Source organism: Xenopus laevis, chromosome 8L, assembly GCF_017654675.1.
Source record: "Xenopus laevis strain J_2021 chromosome 8L, Xenopus_laevis_v10.1, whole genome shotgun sequence".
In the NCBI taxonomy this organism is placed as follows: Eukaryota; Metazoa; Chordata; class Amphibia; order Anura; family Pipidae; genus Xenopus; species Xenopus laevis.
The window spans coordinates 70,369,297-70,386,865 of record NC_054385.1 but is presented as its reverse complement, the minus strand read 5'-3'; the positions used below and the strand labels follow the sequence as shown (position 1 = coordinate 70,386,865).

The 17,569-nt window shown below is 37.3% G+C and overlaps 1 protein-coding gene across 1 annotated transcript; it reads left to right on the top strand.

Annotated features, from left to right (window-relative positions):
• The first annotated feature begins 295 nt into the window (after nucleotides 1-295).
• On the top strand, nucleotides 296-13,240 carry cyp2a6.4.L (cytochrome P450 family 2 subfamily A member 6 gene 4 [provisional] L homeolog). The gene is given in 9 exon segments (NM_001095063.1): nucleotides 296-494; nucleotides 2,203-2,365; nucleotides 4,164-4,313; nucleotides 6,648-6,808; nucleotides 7,570-7,746; nucleotides 8,411-8,552; nucleotides 10,091-10,278; nucleotides 10,921-11,062; nucleotides 12,594-13,240. Coding segments are annotated over 9 exon segments (1,482 nt in total). The 5' UTR covers nucleotides 296-317; the 3' UTR covers nucleotides 12,776-13,240.
• The last annotated feature ends 4,329 nt before the right edge of the window (nucleotides 13,241-17,569 follow it).

Sequence of the window (17,569 nt, the reverse complement as noted above, 5' to 3'; positions counted from 1 at the left end):
GAATTATTACACGCAGGTGCCAAAATGTCCAGTTTTACATAACCCTTGTGTTTAAGTTCTTCATTAAAAGTATAGTGTCAATATTTATGCAGCCTTAAATTATGCTCTTACACCACCTAAGGTTTGATTTTAATCCCAGTGCTGATTGTCCAATCGGGGTAATTTTCACTTCTGCAAGAATCAACAAGTGCATGATACATGATTAATGGGATTAATTCACAAATTAACTCCACCCAAACAAACATTTTATATATCTGAAACAGATTTAATAAATTGATAGTTCAGATAGAAAGTTGTTCATATTCACAGTATCCAAAATGGATGTTGAGGGGCTTGGAGCATTTCTTCTTATGATCATAACCTGCTTATATATCTTTAACACATGGAACACAATGTACAAGAAAGTGAACCTTCCTCCAGGTCCTACTCCTCTTCCTCTAATTGGAAACTTGATGAATATAAAGAAAGGGAAGATGGTTCAGTCTCTTATGAAGGTAAGTATATTCCTCATCTATAATATAGAAGTGGTGTTCCCAGATTTCTTCTTTTAACTGTAAACCTAAATGATGGATTTAATTCAGCTATGATATCATTTTTTTCTTAGTAGCCTAGAGGAGGGCCCCTGGCTTTAACACTCACAGATCATTGGTGTTTGTGAAATTTAATGTATCTGCATTTAGTAATTGATTAACTAATAGGATAAGTGTCCAATAGGAACAAAATAAAAACGAATGGCATTCAAATAATATGAGCTGTTATGATTTAAAACAACATCCCGCACATGCCATAAAATATGAAAATGGGTTTAGCTATGTTTTATAAGGCTATAAACATGGACAAAAACACAATACCTAATAGGGAAAAATACTAATTTAAAACAGCCTATAACTATAAAAAAAAAAGACCAGACATACAGTATGTCTAAGGGGCAGATTTATCAGAGATTTAGGGGCCTATTAATAATGCCTCATTTGTTTATGGTCTAGTTTTTTAGTGGGAAAAATTTTTTTAGAGGAAAAAAAACTCAATTTTTTGGAGATTAATTATACTTCAAAGCTGCTAAAATCTGAATTCGAAAATACTCCAGCTAAAACCTGTCGAGGTCATGTAGAAGTCAATGGCAGATGTCAAGTAGCATCTTCAAATTGCAAAAGGGACATCGTGATCTGCAATGGTTTTTGTAGAATAATCTGAAAAAGTCAGGCAACAACTCAAAAAAATCACACAATTCGGGCGTCAGATTTGAAAAAGTACAAATTTCGAAAACAGTTCGAATTGCTACACAAATTTGTTGAGACTTTCCCACACCAGCTTTTTCAAGCTGATTTTTTGATAAATGAGTTAAATTAGTTGATGGGAGTTCGGTCGACTTTGTTTTAATAAAATTAACAAATACCTGCCTTAAAATAGAGTTCACTACAGTAAAATTCTACAACTCTTTATACATTTCTATGGAATATTAAGAGGTGTATTTTAATCAACTGGTGAACTCTGACTGATAAATACGCATATAAAACTCCTATAGGAATTAATAGCGAGTATTGGAGTTTAATTGTGGTGAGCTGTAATTTGTTAAAATCTGAACCAAAGTGTTTGTTCAGAATACAGTGATAAAAATAACGTTAATTAAGGTTTATTTCTTTTTTTAATGCTTGCATTTTAAAGTAGGCTTCTAATGTAGAGAGCTAATTAACTCAAACTAAAATTAAGAATAATGTATATTGGCATGCTACTTAGTAACTTCAATGCATTTGTGCAGCATCTGCTAATATCAATTTATACATTTTAGGACCCAGTAAGCAAAGTGCATTTTAGGGAGCAACTGACATGTTTTTTTCCACAATGCATATGTAAAAAAAAAATATTGGGTTACAAGATCACACTGTATAGTTGTCTTTATTTTGGATCCACAACATAGTAAAGCCGGAGTCAGATTGTAAAAGGTTAAGTTTTCCTGGTGTTTCCAGGAAAGATTGATGTTTCCTTGTGTTTGCTCCCTTTGCTGAAGGTCTGGGGCGTGTGCACCCGGGCCCACCAGGTATACGTGTGCATGCTACTGAAGAACTATCACAGATATTATTAAAACTTTGTCCTAGTTTTTGCCAAGCTGATAAGAAAAAAAATGAGCATTAATAAGAACATGGGGACTATTTAAAAAAATTATTTATATATGTGTGTGTGTGTGTTTTTTTCATTTTCTAGATGTGGGAGCAGTATGGAGCTGTATATACATTGTACTTTGGCACAAAACCTATTATTGTCCTTTGTGGTTATGATGCAGTCAAAGAAGCACTCGTTGATCAAGCTGAAAATTTTGGAGCTCGTGGAAAAATAATTAGTTTGGATAAAATTTCCCAGGGCTATGGTAAGATTGAATAAACAGACAAGGATATCCATTTAGTCTCATATAAATAAGTATTGTATTGACACATAATGAATTAATTTCTTATAGGTACAGTATCACTTTTCTATTGAAGTCATTAAAACAAAATGTATATGAATTCTATCCTATGCTTTTTCAAATAAATATTTTATTAATTTGGTGACTTGAAGGGGGGGGGGACATTGGACATAACTGGTCAGTGCGTTTGCTTTTGATCCTTGGCATATAGGTCAGATTCAAAAGCAAATGGTTATTACCCATCAAGTCACTGATTGGTTACTGACTGGCAACCAGTGAGAGAGCTGCAAAGCAGGGAGTAGTGCTCTGGCTATTATGTTAGACATCCAGTCACTCCAGCCCAGGGGTAGGCAACCCGTGGCTCTGGAGCCTCATTCGGCCCTTCATCCTGCTTGCTGCGGCTCGGTCATGTCGTCTATACAGCCCTCACACCTGCTGGTGGCTTCTTGAGTGGGAGACCGCAGTTAGCTTACCGTGGTCGCACATTCAGGAAGCCGCCAGCAGGTGTGAGGGCTGTATAGACGTCCCAGGAGTGACAGGCAAGACCGGGCCATAGCAAGATGATTCATCATGGTCCTTACTGCAGTCACACACTCAAGACAAGAGAGGGAAGATCAGCATGGAGCTTTAGAAACAGAAGTCATATTAAACAAATGAGAACAGTAGCATTTAATAGGGCTATTCAGTGTTTAATTTATTTCAAAGTAGGCCTACACATACACACTGCACTTCTGGGTTTTTCCTGACCTGCATGCGCCCTCAACCGCGCTTGGCCGAGCTTGACTTTCGAGTTCCTTTTATAGACCCGCGCCACCCTGCCAATAATGTCCAAAAAGGGCGAGCAGGCATGCGTCTATAAAAGTTCAACCCAGAAGTCGGAAGCTGGCATGTGGGGTGCAAGGTCGGCCCGAACCCGCGCATCACTAGCAGGTAGTTTCTGGTGCTAAAGTGTCCTGTCTGTCATTGCCCTTAAGATCCACACAATCAGTCTGATTTGACAGTGAACAATATGTATGGATGGGCAAATCCATCGATCAAGGCCATATGACAATTGGTTAAATAATGTTGTCCAGTGTATGAAAACCTTAAGGTGTCTATACAAAGGGAGATCTGTTTGTTTGGTGACATCTCCCCAATATGCCCACATTGAGGTGGGCAATATCGGGCTGATCTGATAGGATCGGATTAGAATGTAGGCAATACGGGCGGTCCAGTGTCATAACTACCGCGGGAGCAGGGGGTGCAATTGGCCGTGTATGGCCAGTTTTAGATCCCTGTGGTCCTCTGACCAAATTACTAACTCCGCCTGCTGCTATTTACTAATCATTTTATTGGGAACGTGTTTCCTTTTGCAGATGGTGGTGCTGTCGTATTGAGATCACATGAAAGTACAAAGTGAACATATGTTATTAATCTCTGCCGACAGCATCCATCTCTGTAAGACGAATGCAGGAAAGATTTTACATGCAGTGTACGCAGGAAATGGGCATTTAATCATTACAGTTCATCCTGTCTACCTAAGAGCAATGTGGCAGTCCAAATTACCTGTTCTCTAAGCCTTCGACATGACAAATAAAGGCAGGCATTTATGGCATAGGGCATCCACTTATTTTAAACAAGATTTCAAGATACAGATAGCTGCAGCCATGGCTGGAAAACTATAACACACTGAGACATCTTTCTTATTAAAATATCCATATAATGTTATGGTAATGTTATTGTTTTGCAAATTTGCAGTTGATCAGTGTACTTCCTATTTAAGGAATCAGTTTTAGCAATGGAGAACGTTGGAGGCAAATGCGCCACTTTACTTTGAAGACCCTCAAGGACTATGGAATGGGAAAGAAAAGTATAGAACAGAAGATTCAGGAGGAGGCTTTATGTTTGGTTGAACAATTTAGGAAGTCTGGAGGTCAGTACTAAGGCAAACCTAGTGCCTTTTATTACATATAGGGGGAGAACATTTTTTTTCTCATTTTGGCTACAGATGTGGTTTGCTAAATCAGGTAACTTCAAATATTTGGTCTCTGAATGAAAGATTGGTTAATGCAGTGAGCATGTATGCTGTCATCATCCTAATATTTTTTCCACCCAAACATTATATAAATGTGCCTAGTGTTTATGTAAAAAGGGATCCCATTCACATAGTGCTCAGAGATCATTGTGTACATCACCTCAGACCAACCATGAAGGAAGGAAGGAACGGTCAGTGTCTTTGTCTTCATGGCAGGCCATATTCTTCATAATCTGCCTTCCTTCATTGACAAAGATGTGGAGGTATAACTGGACTTTTCCCTTAAGCTTCCCTCCCCTTACTCTATGGGGCCTATTTATCATGCTGTGTAAAAAGTGTAGTAAAACATTACCTCTGATGTTGCTCATTACCTGTAATTAGATCAATATTATTAATATAATAAAATTAAAATGAACATTCGTTGTGCTCATAAGTTTACATACCCTGCCAGAATTTATGATTCCTGAACCATTTTTCAGAGAATATGAATGTTAACACAAAAACTTTTCATTCACTCATGATTAGTGGTTGGCTGAAGCCATTTATTGTCAAACAACTGTGTTTACTCTTTTTTGCGAAATTAGGCGAAACGGTGAAAAATTCGCGAAACGGCGCCGGCGCCCGTTTTTGACGCCGGCATCCGTTTTTTCCGACGCGGGCGAATTTTTGCCGGTGAATTTTTGCGGGCGTTTTGCGAATTTATTCGCTGGCGGCGAATCGCGCAAATTCGCCGCAAATTCGCGCCTGGCTAATAAATTCGCCCATCACTACTCTGGTGATTTGGCCTGATAACATGCACACAACTTGACGCAAAAGGGTTAGAATGGCTATTAAAGGTAACCATCTTCACCTGTGATCTGTTTTCTTGTAATTAGTGGGTGCGTATAAAAGGTCAACGACTTTCTGGACTCCTTACAGACCCTTGCATCTTTCACCCAGTGCTGCACTGATGTTTTTTGGATTCTAAGTCATGGGGAAAGCAAAAGAATTGTCAAAGGATCTGCGGGAAAAGGAAGTAGAACTCTATAAACAGATATATAAAAAATATCAAAGAAATTGAGAATGCCAATCAGCAGTGTTCAAACTAATTAAGAAGTGGAAAGTTAGGGTTTCTGTTGAAACCAAACCACGGTCAGGTAGACAAACTAAAATTTCAGCCAGAAAAATTGTTTGGGATGTAAGGAAAAACCTATATCTATTGAAAAATCGGGAGTCAGCATGGCCAAAGGGACCAGCCCCAGTTCCAAGGCAGTCAAATCCAAATAAGTTTATATCAAAAAAGATATATATCCCAAGGCCTTTTAGAGTAAAAATAAGAATAATTTATGGAATTTCACATTTAAAAAGTATTCAGTACATACCACCCCACATATCCCACCTTACGCGTTTCGCACCTTCCGGCGAACCTATGACTAAGTGCCGGAAGGTGCGAAATGCGTAAGGTGGGATATGTGGGGTGGTATGTACTGAATACTTTTTAAATGTGAAATTCAATAAATTATTCTTATTTTTACTCTCAAAGGCCTTGGGATATATAGCTTTTTTGATATAAACTTATTTGTAAGGAAAAACCCACAAATAACTTCAGGTGAAATACAAAAAATACTGAAGGAAAATTTCCACTCATCAGCCCGGAAGCACATTGGGGCGTACTTGGACATTCCAACATGACAATGATCGAAAACACAAGGCCAATTTGACCTGTCAATGGCTACAGCAAAATAAAGAAGGTTCTGGAGTGGCCATCTCAGTCTCCTGACCTCAATATCATTGAGCCACTCGGGGGAGACCTCAAACATGCAGTTCATGCAAGACAGCCCAAGAATTTCTGGGAACTGGAGGCTTTTTGCCAGAATGAATGGGCAGCTTTACCGTCTTAGAAGATAAAGAGCCTCATCCACAACTACCACAAAAGACTTCAAACTGTCATTGATGTTAAAGGAGGCAATGCACGGTATTAAGAACCGGGATATGTAAACTTTTGATCAGGGTCATTTGGGTAGTTTGTGTAGTGATTATGATTTAAAAATAGTAAACACAGTTGTTTGACAATAAATGGCTTTAGCCAACCACTAACCATGAGTGAAAGAAAAGTTTTTGTGTTATCATTCATATTCTCTGAAAAATGGTTAAGAAATCATAAATTCTGCCAGGGTATGTAAACTTATGATCACAACTGTAAATTGAAATGCAAAGAGTTCCTGATAGGCCCCTTTTGTGTTTTACTCACAGAAACACCAGTTGATCCTTCAAAGCAAATTATGGATGCTGTGTCTCGTGTGTTCTGCTCCATCATTTTTGGAAGTCAGTTTGAGTGTGATGATAAGAAGTTTGCAATACTACTTGCCAAAGTGGATGAGATTTTCCGCCTTATGAGCTGCACATGGGGTCAGGTACAATGAGATTATAAATCATTTTACTATCTTGACAAATTGTGTGTTGTTAAACTCAGCGTAGAGAAGTGGTTTCCAAACTGATGGACTGGCCAGCCCGGGGAGGCTTGGAGCTGTGGCAGTTAGGTGAGAATTGCAATGGTAATGTATGCTGTGCCCTAGCTATTCTTGGAACTATATGTCTGAATGACTTATACATTAATATTTTATGATAACTGTAACTATATAGACTATATAAGTAGGGCCTGAGGGAATGTTGATCCTCCAAGGGGCACTTGAACTGAAAAATTTTGACAAATATTCATTGTTATGGCTTTGTCTCAGCCAGTGAATACACTTTACAGACTCTTGTACTCACAATAATGTTTTAATGTAAACCACCTTTATTGCATTATGCACCCTACCCTGTACTTTGTAAGTGAGACCCTTAAAAGTAGATAAAGTCGATAAATACTGTATTTTGGTGTTCTTGGTGATATTGCTTAAGGAATTCTTTATAAAAGCCCTAGATGCACAAAATCACTTTGAAATGTAGCCAAGATTAAGGTTAAGGTAAAAGCTTCACTGTATTTGTTAGGTCTCTCTCACTTTTTCTATATTTCTTTCTGTGTGTGTGTTTTCATTGGATATACATAATGGTGTAAAAAAAATTGTGTAAATAAACAGAAATTTCCACGCTGCACACATTGAAAATGAGAATCGTTCAAGAATGCACATATTATTGATTTCCCACCATATTTCCTATGAATTTCTTTCAACAGATTGAAAACTTTATTCCCAGATTAATGGCATACATTCCAGGACCCCATAAGAAAAAAGATACCCTTTCAGAAGAAGTGATTTCATTCTTACATGAGAGAGTGAAGGCCAACCAAGAGACATTTGATCCTTGCTCCCCTAGAGATTTCATTGATGAATTCCTGATGAAACTAGAGAAGGTATGTCATATTCTCATTGCATATAGAGATGTCATGTATACAGAACGAGCACAGGGATTTAAAACCTAAATAGAGATCAGTGGCAAATATTTTGTGGAGATCTTAAAGAATTGCAAATGAAAACATTTTTTGATAGAATGACAAGAGAAGTGAAAGATTGTCAAGTGAGATTTTCTTTTATGTATGTGCAATGCAATAATTGCTGATGTCTGTTCAGTATGGAAACTATGGTTTTCAAAAGCATGGTAAAATGTTTTGTTTTTTTTAATTTTGCAAAATGACTCCAAAGTTATGTTCAAGATACATAAACAACATACATGAGAATAATCCCCTTTTAAAATGTTGCCTTTTAAATATATTGCAATATATGAAACACTTAATGAGGAAGCACCAAATAATAGCTTTATTAAAGTGCTGTACTCAGTATTTTAATATATCGACAACAGTACTTGCACGCTTGCAGTTAAGAATATTTTAAAGTAGCTATTTAGCCAAACTGCATTTACTGTCTTCTAATAGACAGTAGATAGATATTTTTAGCTTTTTTTAATAATTTGTATTTGTATGTGTATGTATGTGGTCACATCACTTCCACCATGTTGTAAATAATTTCTTTTTTTTTTTTTGGCTATATTATAATTATAATTTCTTCCCTCTTTTTAAGGAAAAAAAGAATCCAAATTCTGAATTTACTATGAAGAACATATTACTGACATTCTTTAGCATTTTTCTTGGAGGAACAGAGACATCCACTACCACTCTGAAGCATGGGCTGCTACTGCTGATCAAGTACCCTGAAATACAAGGTACATTTTTTTTTAATGACATCACATAATATATATAATATAATTTTTTAAGCCTGCACAGTTCTGGCCCTTATCCTGTCTTTTAAAACTGGTTCAGGCTTCAGAGAAAAGAATACAATTACAGAAGTCATTTCACGTTCGACCCTGTCCCAGTGGCGTTTATAGTCTAAGGTCCCTATCACATTCACACACAGTATGGCCAATTTATCACATACTTAGAGGAAACCCAAATAGGGAGAACATATAAACTCCAATTAACCAAAACACTTAAAGGAACAGTAACACCAAAAAATTTAAGTGTTTAAAAGTAATGAAAATATTATGTACTGTTGCCCTGCACAGGTAAAACGATCTGTTTGCTTCAGAAACACTACTATAGTTCATATAAACAAGCTGCTGTGGAGCAATGGCGGAAATTGAAAAACGGCTATATGGCACAGTTTAACTAATGGATAGCAGATAACACCATTAGACAGACAGAGCTTATTTGCTATCTGTTGTGTAACCTTTGAATGGTTGCACCCATTGCTACACAGCAGCTTATTTATATAAACAATATTAGTGTTTCTTAAGCAAACACAGCAGTTTTACCAGTGCAGGGCAACACTGCATTATATTTTCATTACTTTAAAACACTTTTATTTTTTGACGTTACTTTTCCTTTTACCTGTATGTTTTTGGAGTGTGGGAGTATCTGAAACCCACACAAAGTCGAATGGAAATAGTACAATGGTCACATTGCTAATGTAAAGGCTTATGTAGACGTGCTCATTAGCAAAAAGTTTGCAAAATGGTAGTGACAAAGCTGCTTTTTTGTAACTTGTTCTGTAATCACCCTTTTTTACTCCCAATTTTTTTTTACAGTTTCCTAGAATTTGTAACTACCAGCATGGGGACAGGTGGTATATTGTAACATATTTCTTTGGAGGCGCAAATCAAATTAGTTTTTTTTTATATTTGGCATCTATCCTGGAGGGTTTTGTAGAGCCATAGCATGTAGGCCATTGCAAACCCTCGAATCGAATTTAGATTAAATTAGATAATTGGCAACAATTTTAACATTTGTCTCCTCGTTTTATTAGGTTCAAGGACTAACTATCCTGACTTGACATCTTATCTATATTATCTGTCCCAGAAAACAACAAATACTTTAATTACAATCACATTTACAAATCATGTTAGGTCAGTGGCCGATGTGGAGATGTGTCGTCCATGATTATCAATGCACAAATGCCAAAAATACGTCTTCATTGGAAATAACTGATATTTCTGGCAGTAAAACCAACATATTGCTAAGGTGCCCAAAGTTGCCTCTGAAGGAAACTGTGGTTGAATTCACGATATGTTGGTTTTACCGCCAGCAATTTCAGTTATTTCCAATGAAGACGCATTTTAAGGAGATTTGTCAACAGCAGTTGCACTTAAATAATTGTGGCGACAAATCTACCCATTGGCCTCTACCCTTAAAACCATTAAAAATGTGAAAATCATTTTTATGAAAAATTGCTTAAAGTGAGACATTTTTGATGACATTACAGCTAAGCTTCATATGGAAATTGACTATGTGATCGGACGAAACAGAACAGCGAATATAACTCATCGCAATGCAATGCCCTATATGGAGGCTGTGCTAAATGAAATTCAGCGATTCTGTGACATCGTCCCTTTGAATGTTCCGCGAAAGGTCACTAAGGACATACAGTTTAGAGGGTATTCCATCCCCGAGGTAATGGAAAAGTTTGTTTCCTTTGTGAATGAATATAGACATGCACCTACTCAAGTATCTTTATAGCTCAACAGACATTGTCATGCTACCTGGCTTCCCAGTCATCTTCTGATTTTACTCCACTGTGAAGGCACACATTTAAAGCTATGCTAGGGATGACTGGGTAAGTCAGGTAGCATGACAGTATTCTAAGAGAAAATTTCCTAGGCCTGTGAATTCATTGGGGGTGCCTTGGTTTCCTTGTCCTTTATAGGGATATGATAAAAACATTTTTGTAAGTGCCTAAACCAATGGGATAAATATTAGTGCTAAATTATTTCAGAGCAATAACATATAGCAATCAATCCAATCTAACTTTTTTTCTGACCTGTAGTAGTCTGATGATCAAAACAAACTGCTAATTGGTTAGCTGCACTGGACATTATTTGTGCTAACAACATAGTGATTACTAAAATTTGTAGCAGCTTTCCATAAATGCATGCACAGATTCAAATGCAAAAACATCTACTAATTGAATATATTCCTAAATAGAAAACTTCTCCTAACTTGAAGCACCAAGAAAGTAATATCTATGTTGTGTGCATTGATGCCATTCAATAAAGGTACTTGCGCTTCCCTATCATATTTCTTTTACTGTTACAGGGCACGGAAGTCTACCCATTGCTCTGTACTGTCCATCGTGATCCCAAGTACTTCTCCACTCCATATACATTTAATCCTAGCCACTTTTTGGATGAACAAGGCAGATTCAAGAAAAGTGATGCCATGATGGCATTTTCAGCAGGTAAATAATGCTCTCATGACTTTTGTCTTACTGACATGTGTTACTAATTTTTGTAACAATGCATTCATAATATTTAGACATAAGGACATCTTAGTGATATTATTTTATACCAAGCTGGCCATGCACATACAAAGAACAGTCTTTCCTATAATGAAACTTTGAGCTCTAGCACCAAATTCTAGTGGACATGAGGGTTGAAACAAAAGGATTAGTCATGTCTGTTAAATTACTTATATATAACATTTTCTATATGTATATGGCCAGTTTACAGCAACCTGACATAATAAAAACATTATACCACATATCTGATCACCTTCAGAAGAAGAAGCAGCGCAGATGATTTTCAAGATTAAACAGCAAGTTTAGTTGCTTTACACTTACAATTTTACAGTTGCTTTACACAATTATTAAATACTGTGTATCATGACACCAATAAATACCTTCACAGTCCTTCATAGTTTTGCAGATTTTGTACAATTATACAATTTTAAAATAATCAGATCTTTGTCAGTTCTAACAGAAAACAAATGAATCCTGGGAGAGAAAATAATTTAGGCATGCTCTTTTAAAAATTGTCTATGTATAATGCATTGTGTGCCCTATATAAAAATCCTTTTTTAACCACCTCTTAATTGTATTACATTTTTATTGAAAATTATTATTTCACACATATGAGTCTGAAGGTTATAAGTATTTTACAAACCAAATGACAACAAAACAAAACTGATATTGCTTCAAAAAATTGCATATAAGAAGAGTTTGTCCTTTTACATAGAGTTATATGAACTGTAAAAAAAATTGTCCAAGTATTGAAACAACTTTGTCGAAATAATGATACCTTCCATCAGCTCTATCTGTATGGATTATTCATTGGTTTCAGTCAGTTACAAAGGCTTTTCACAGAAATTGCGGGGCTGCAAAAGATGCAATGAAGCTGAGATTCTGTGAACAAAACACTGCTTTGCACATTGCACTGCATTTGCAAATGAACCTTTCTGTGATCAACCTTTAACACTTAGGGGCACATTTACTTAGCTCGAGTGAAGGATTAGAATAAAAAATACTTCGAATTTCTAAGTATTTTTTTGTCTACTTCGACCATCGAATTGCCTACTTCGACCTTCTACTAAGACTTCGAATCGAATCGATTCGAAATAAAAATCGTTTGATTATTCGACCATTCGATATTCGAAGTACTGTCTCTTTAAAAAAAACTTCGACCACCTACTTCGCCACCTAAAACCTACCAAGCACCAATGTTAGCATATGGGTAAGGTCCCCATAGGCTTTCCTGGCAATTTGTGATCGAAGGAAAATCGTTCGATCGATGGATTAAAATCGTTCGATCGAACGAATTGCGGTAAATCCTTCGACTTTGGTATTCGAAGTCGAAGGATTTTACTTCGATGGTCGAATATCGAGGGTTAATTAACCCTCGATATTCGACCCTAAGTAAATGTGCCCATTAGCTGCAGTCTTGCACTAATTGTTAACATCACCCTGTACTCATCTAATAGAATTATTTCTCTAGGTAAACGGATCTGCCCAGGAGAGAGCCTTGCTCGCATGGAACTCTTTCTCTTCTTTACCAACATTCTACAAAACTTCACTCTCACCTCACCAACTCATTTCACGGAAGATGATATAGCCCCAAGATTGACAGGGTTTATAAACCATCCTATTAAATACAAGGTCTCATTTATTCCTCGCTAATCATTCCATGCTTTGCTTTGCAGTAAGTGCTTGAATAATATAATCATATGTAGTTTGCTTTATAGGTGCTATTGGGTAGTTGTTAAACCGGTGCAGTTCCATACATGAAAGATCTATGATCCAGGATTTTCACTAGCTAATAATGTAGATCGCATGATACTTGTCATTTACCCAGTACCTCATTTCTGATTACTGATTTGAAATGAACTGCTAAAGATACCTAAAATGGTGGCCTCAGTGTACAGTACAGATGCAGCCTACCTGGTTTTCCACATTGTCCCATTATATCCCTGTCTTCTTGTCACAATATTGCAGAAAAGGAAAAATAAAATCAGACGCAATACTAAAGTAACTAAAAAATTGCCCAAAGTTATTTTTTATCATTGTTAATAACACATAATTGTTTTCCACTTTAGTCAACAAATAGTAAAGAGATTTAAATAAAGATGTATTTTCAGGCTTCAATAGGAAGTCCTTAAGTTGTTTAGAAGGCAAAGTCTATAGCAGAGTTCCTGTGTTTCACTAGGATTTGCACTGGAGTAGATGGCAGACATCAACTATTGCTCATATAAAGGGTTTTAAGAAAACATTTACATCCTCCATTCCACTAACCCACTTTTGGACAAGTTTATGGACAAACCTATTTTTTTATGGGGACCCTCAATCCACACAGGGAAAAACATATTCGGAAAATGTATGAAATTCTAAGAATTAGTGTATAAGTGAGTAAATGTGATCCATGCAGAATATTGCAGCTTGTGCAAGGAGTGTGTTGAACTTCATGCTAGGTACATAGGCCTGCTGAAAATATATGTATGCAGATAGACAAGGAATTATGCTGCTATGTGAACCATCCTATGTGTAACAGAGTTTTTGTGACATATTGTACTTGTTATTTTCTCTCAACCTTTTTTGCCTCTCTACCCAAACTCTCTCTCTCCTCATTTCTCTCCCCTTCTTTCTGACCAGTTTGTTAGTGGGCCAGTTTGGACTGATCTGATCATTTTAACATCTGGGCCAACAGAGACATCACAATAAGGGCATATACAGATCCACTGGGAGATATTGGTTGGGATGGCTATTATTTTGGCCGCACGCACACCAACAAATAATCTGCTCAATTGACCTGTAGTTTGCAGCCAATGTAAGTCTTCCGATGGCAAGGTTTAGTCAAGTCTCAGCATTCTAACCTTCTAAGCTTTATGGCACGGGCATCATCCCAACCGTGTATTAAAACTCCTAGCATTAAGTATTTATTGTTACTGTCTAATTTAGAATAACCATACCCCTTGTAAAGTACTGCATACATTTGTGATACTGTGCAAAATGTGGTCTGTCTGTAATATTTGATACTGATTGGTTTACTAATTGGAGGAGACTGTGATCTGTTCACATTACTTTATGGATTTAGTATAAACACTATTCCAACTTGTAGGAAAGCTCTAAAGGGAGCTGGTATGTTATCATTGTAGAGTTCAGGAAGCTGTACGGAACCTGGACAGGGATGGTAGGTCCCATACAAATAACTTTACAAAATACTTTAATATGGACTATATATGACCTTTTGCCCTAAAAAACATTTTTTGTATAAAAAGAAGTATAACTTTGTAAACAAAAGGTTGTTGGGCACAGCCCCTATTAACAAGAGTGAGGGGTTGTAGACTCTTAAAACTTGTATAATGTTTGTTCAAAAATGCATACAATACAAATACAATAATATTAAATGATTCATTTAAAAAGCAAATTTGTGTCCAATGACAATAATTCTTCTCAAAAAAGTCAGAGCGAAAAGAAACACTGCAACAAAATCGAGCGTTAATTTGAATTGTATGTTTGATGCTCCAGAAACTTGACTTTATCAAATTGCGGTTGCAAAAACTTAACCTTATCAGACGAAAACCAGTGCGGATCACGATATCAAGAAACATCTTCAGAGACATTGACTTCTACATGACCTCAAGATTTGAGATGGAGTATTTTCAGGTTTCGGATTTTTAGCTGCTTTGGGGAATAATAAATGTCTAAAAATTTGAGGGTTTTTTTTCCACGAAAAATTTGAGTTTTCCCCTTTAAAAACTCGACCAGAAAAATTTGAGGTTTAATAAATCGCCCCTACATGAAGAATGTTTTCTATAAAAACATTCCTTGGATAGCAGCTATGAACAAGATCAATACTTAATGTTCTAGAGTGAGTCTATATACTTTATTTAAGGTGTTGCTTTAACTCTGGCCCAAGTGAATACTAGCATGCTAATGACAGCTGTAGTTTCTTCCTTACAGCTTTAGGCTTTTCCTTTGCTATCACTAAATTTGTATCCAAAGCTGAATGAGACAGTCTTTAACCCAATGTATGGGATTCCAGCTAACCAAATCCAATATGGCATATGGCAGTCTGTCCTAGCTTCACTAAAGAACCATGCACTACCTATAGTCTTAGAAGACATAATGTAGGTTGGATCAAAGACTGCAATTCTTTTTTTAATATGTATTTTTTTTGCATTATCTTTATAGAACAAAACAAATAAACAAGACATAACATAGAAAGGGAAACACTTAGCATGTTACATGTTACAACACGTGCTACAGTGCATAGTCTTATACAAAAACACAGTCAAGGTTTATTCTCTTGTTTACATTAGTGCATTATTTTATATCATATTTATTTTATAGAATACAATTTTCCAATGGCGTAAGCTTACTGTGGTTGGTGGTTCTGCAGAGTTTGTAGGTCATGTATTCCACTTCCCCCTAGCCCCCCCCCACCACCACCACCACACACTCCAAAATTTCTCAAATCTTTGTAGTGTCCCCTGGCTAATAGAGTTAACCCTGAGACACTGCTGAAAAGTTAGAGAAGTGTGAAAAACATGTCAAAGAGTAGGATGCTGGACAGCTAGTACTTTGGAAAAGTTGGCAAGAGATCTGCAGGTCCAGGTTGGATATGATTATATATGTGGGGCAGTGTATGGGCGTGTTATTGGAAGGTAAACAACCAGGGATGTATTTTGGCCTAAGTAAAATATAATTCTTCGTAAACCTGCATTTGAAATTGAGTAATACCACTGTAGTTGTGTCAGGATGTCCTTATCCAGGTATTTCTCCTGTACTTCTTTCCCCAGTTACATACATTTTTTCTAGCTTGCCACAAAGTAACTTTATTATAAGAGAATGCAGTGAGTCATTTTTATCTCAATCAGTTGGCCTGCTAGTCCTAAATTATTATTTTATTATTATTAACATGTATTTATATAGTGCCAACATATTGCGTAGCACTGTAAAGTAAATGTGATTATACAACTAAATCACATGAATTCTATACATAAAACATATGGAGTTACATACATCACAATCAATACAGGTACAAAAGGTGAGGAAGGCCCTATGCATAGGCATACACTCTAAAGGGAAGGGAGTAATACACAAGGTGTGGGAGTGGGCAAGATCGAGTAAAGTGGGTGAGGAAAGTGGTATTGTATGTGGTGTTGCGTTTGGTAGTTAAGCAGAGTGAGGGTAGGCTTCTCGAAAGAAGTGTGTTTTAAGAGATTTCTTGAAAGCGGAAAGGTTGGGAGAAAGTCTGACAGACCGTGGGAGAGAGTTCCAGAGGAGGGGTGCAGCCCTTGCAAAGTCTTGAATGCGAGCATGTGAGGAGGTAATGAGAGAAGAGTTGAGTAGCAGGTCAGTAGAGGAGCATAGTAAGCGATTGGGTGAGTATATAGAGATGAGTTCAGAGATGTAGGGTGGGGCAGAGTTATGAAGTGCTTTAAAAGTCAGTGTCATTAATTTGAATTTGATTCTGAAAGGTAACGGAAGCCAGTGCAGGGATTGACAGAATGGCGAGACAGAGGAGGAGCAGTTGCTGAGGTATATGAGCCTCGCTGCAGTGTTCATTATGGACTGGAGATGTGACAGTTTCTGGAGGGGAAGGCCAATTAAAAGAGCGTTACAGTAGTCTAGACGCCATATGATGAGAGAGTGAATAAGAATTTTGGCAGCATCTTGGGTGATAAATGATTGTATTTTGGATATGTTCCTTAGGTGGAAGTGACATGATTTAATAAGTGACTGGATATGAAGAGTGAATGACAGGGCAGAATCTAGGATAACCTCAAGGCACTGGGCCTGGGGAGAGGGGGTGATAGTGGAATTGTTAACTATGATGGATACTTCGGGGATGTTACTGGTGTTAGTTGGAGGAAAGAGAACCATTTCATTTAAGGTAGCGTTCCGACATCCAGGTAGAGATAGCGGACAGGCAGGAGGAGACGCGAGTTAGGAGTTCTGGGTTGAGATCAGGAGATGAGAGATAGATCTGAGTATCGTCAGCATAGAGGTGGTAGTGGAAACGATACGAGTTGATTAATTTGCCGAGGAAGGAAGTATAGAGGGAGAATAGTAATGGTCACAGGACAGAGCCTTGAGGAACTCCAACAGCAAGAGGTAGGGGAGAAGATGATACTCCATTATAGGAGACACTGAAGGAACGATTGGTGATGTAAGAAGAGAACCAGGACAGGGCTGTGTCACGAAGGCCAAGCGAATGGAGGGACTGGAGGAGGAGAGGGTGATCTACAGTATCAAATGCAGCTGAGAGATCAAGCAGTATTAGTAGTGAGAAATGATTGTTGGCTTAAGCGGTTAAAAGGTCATTAGTTAGTCGAGTCAGGGCAGTTTCCGTGGAGTGTTGGGGCATAAAACCAGATTGTAGGGGGTCCAGCAGGTTCTTGTCAGAGAGGAATGAGGTGAGTCAGTTGTAGACTAGGCGCTCAAGTAGTTTAGAGATGAAAGGTAGCAGAG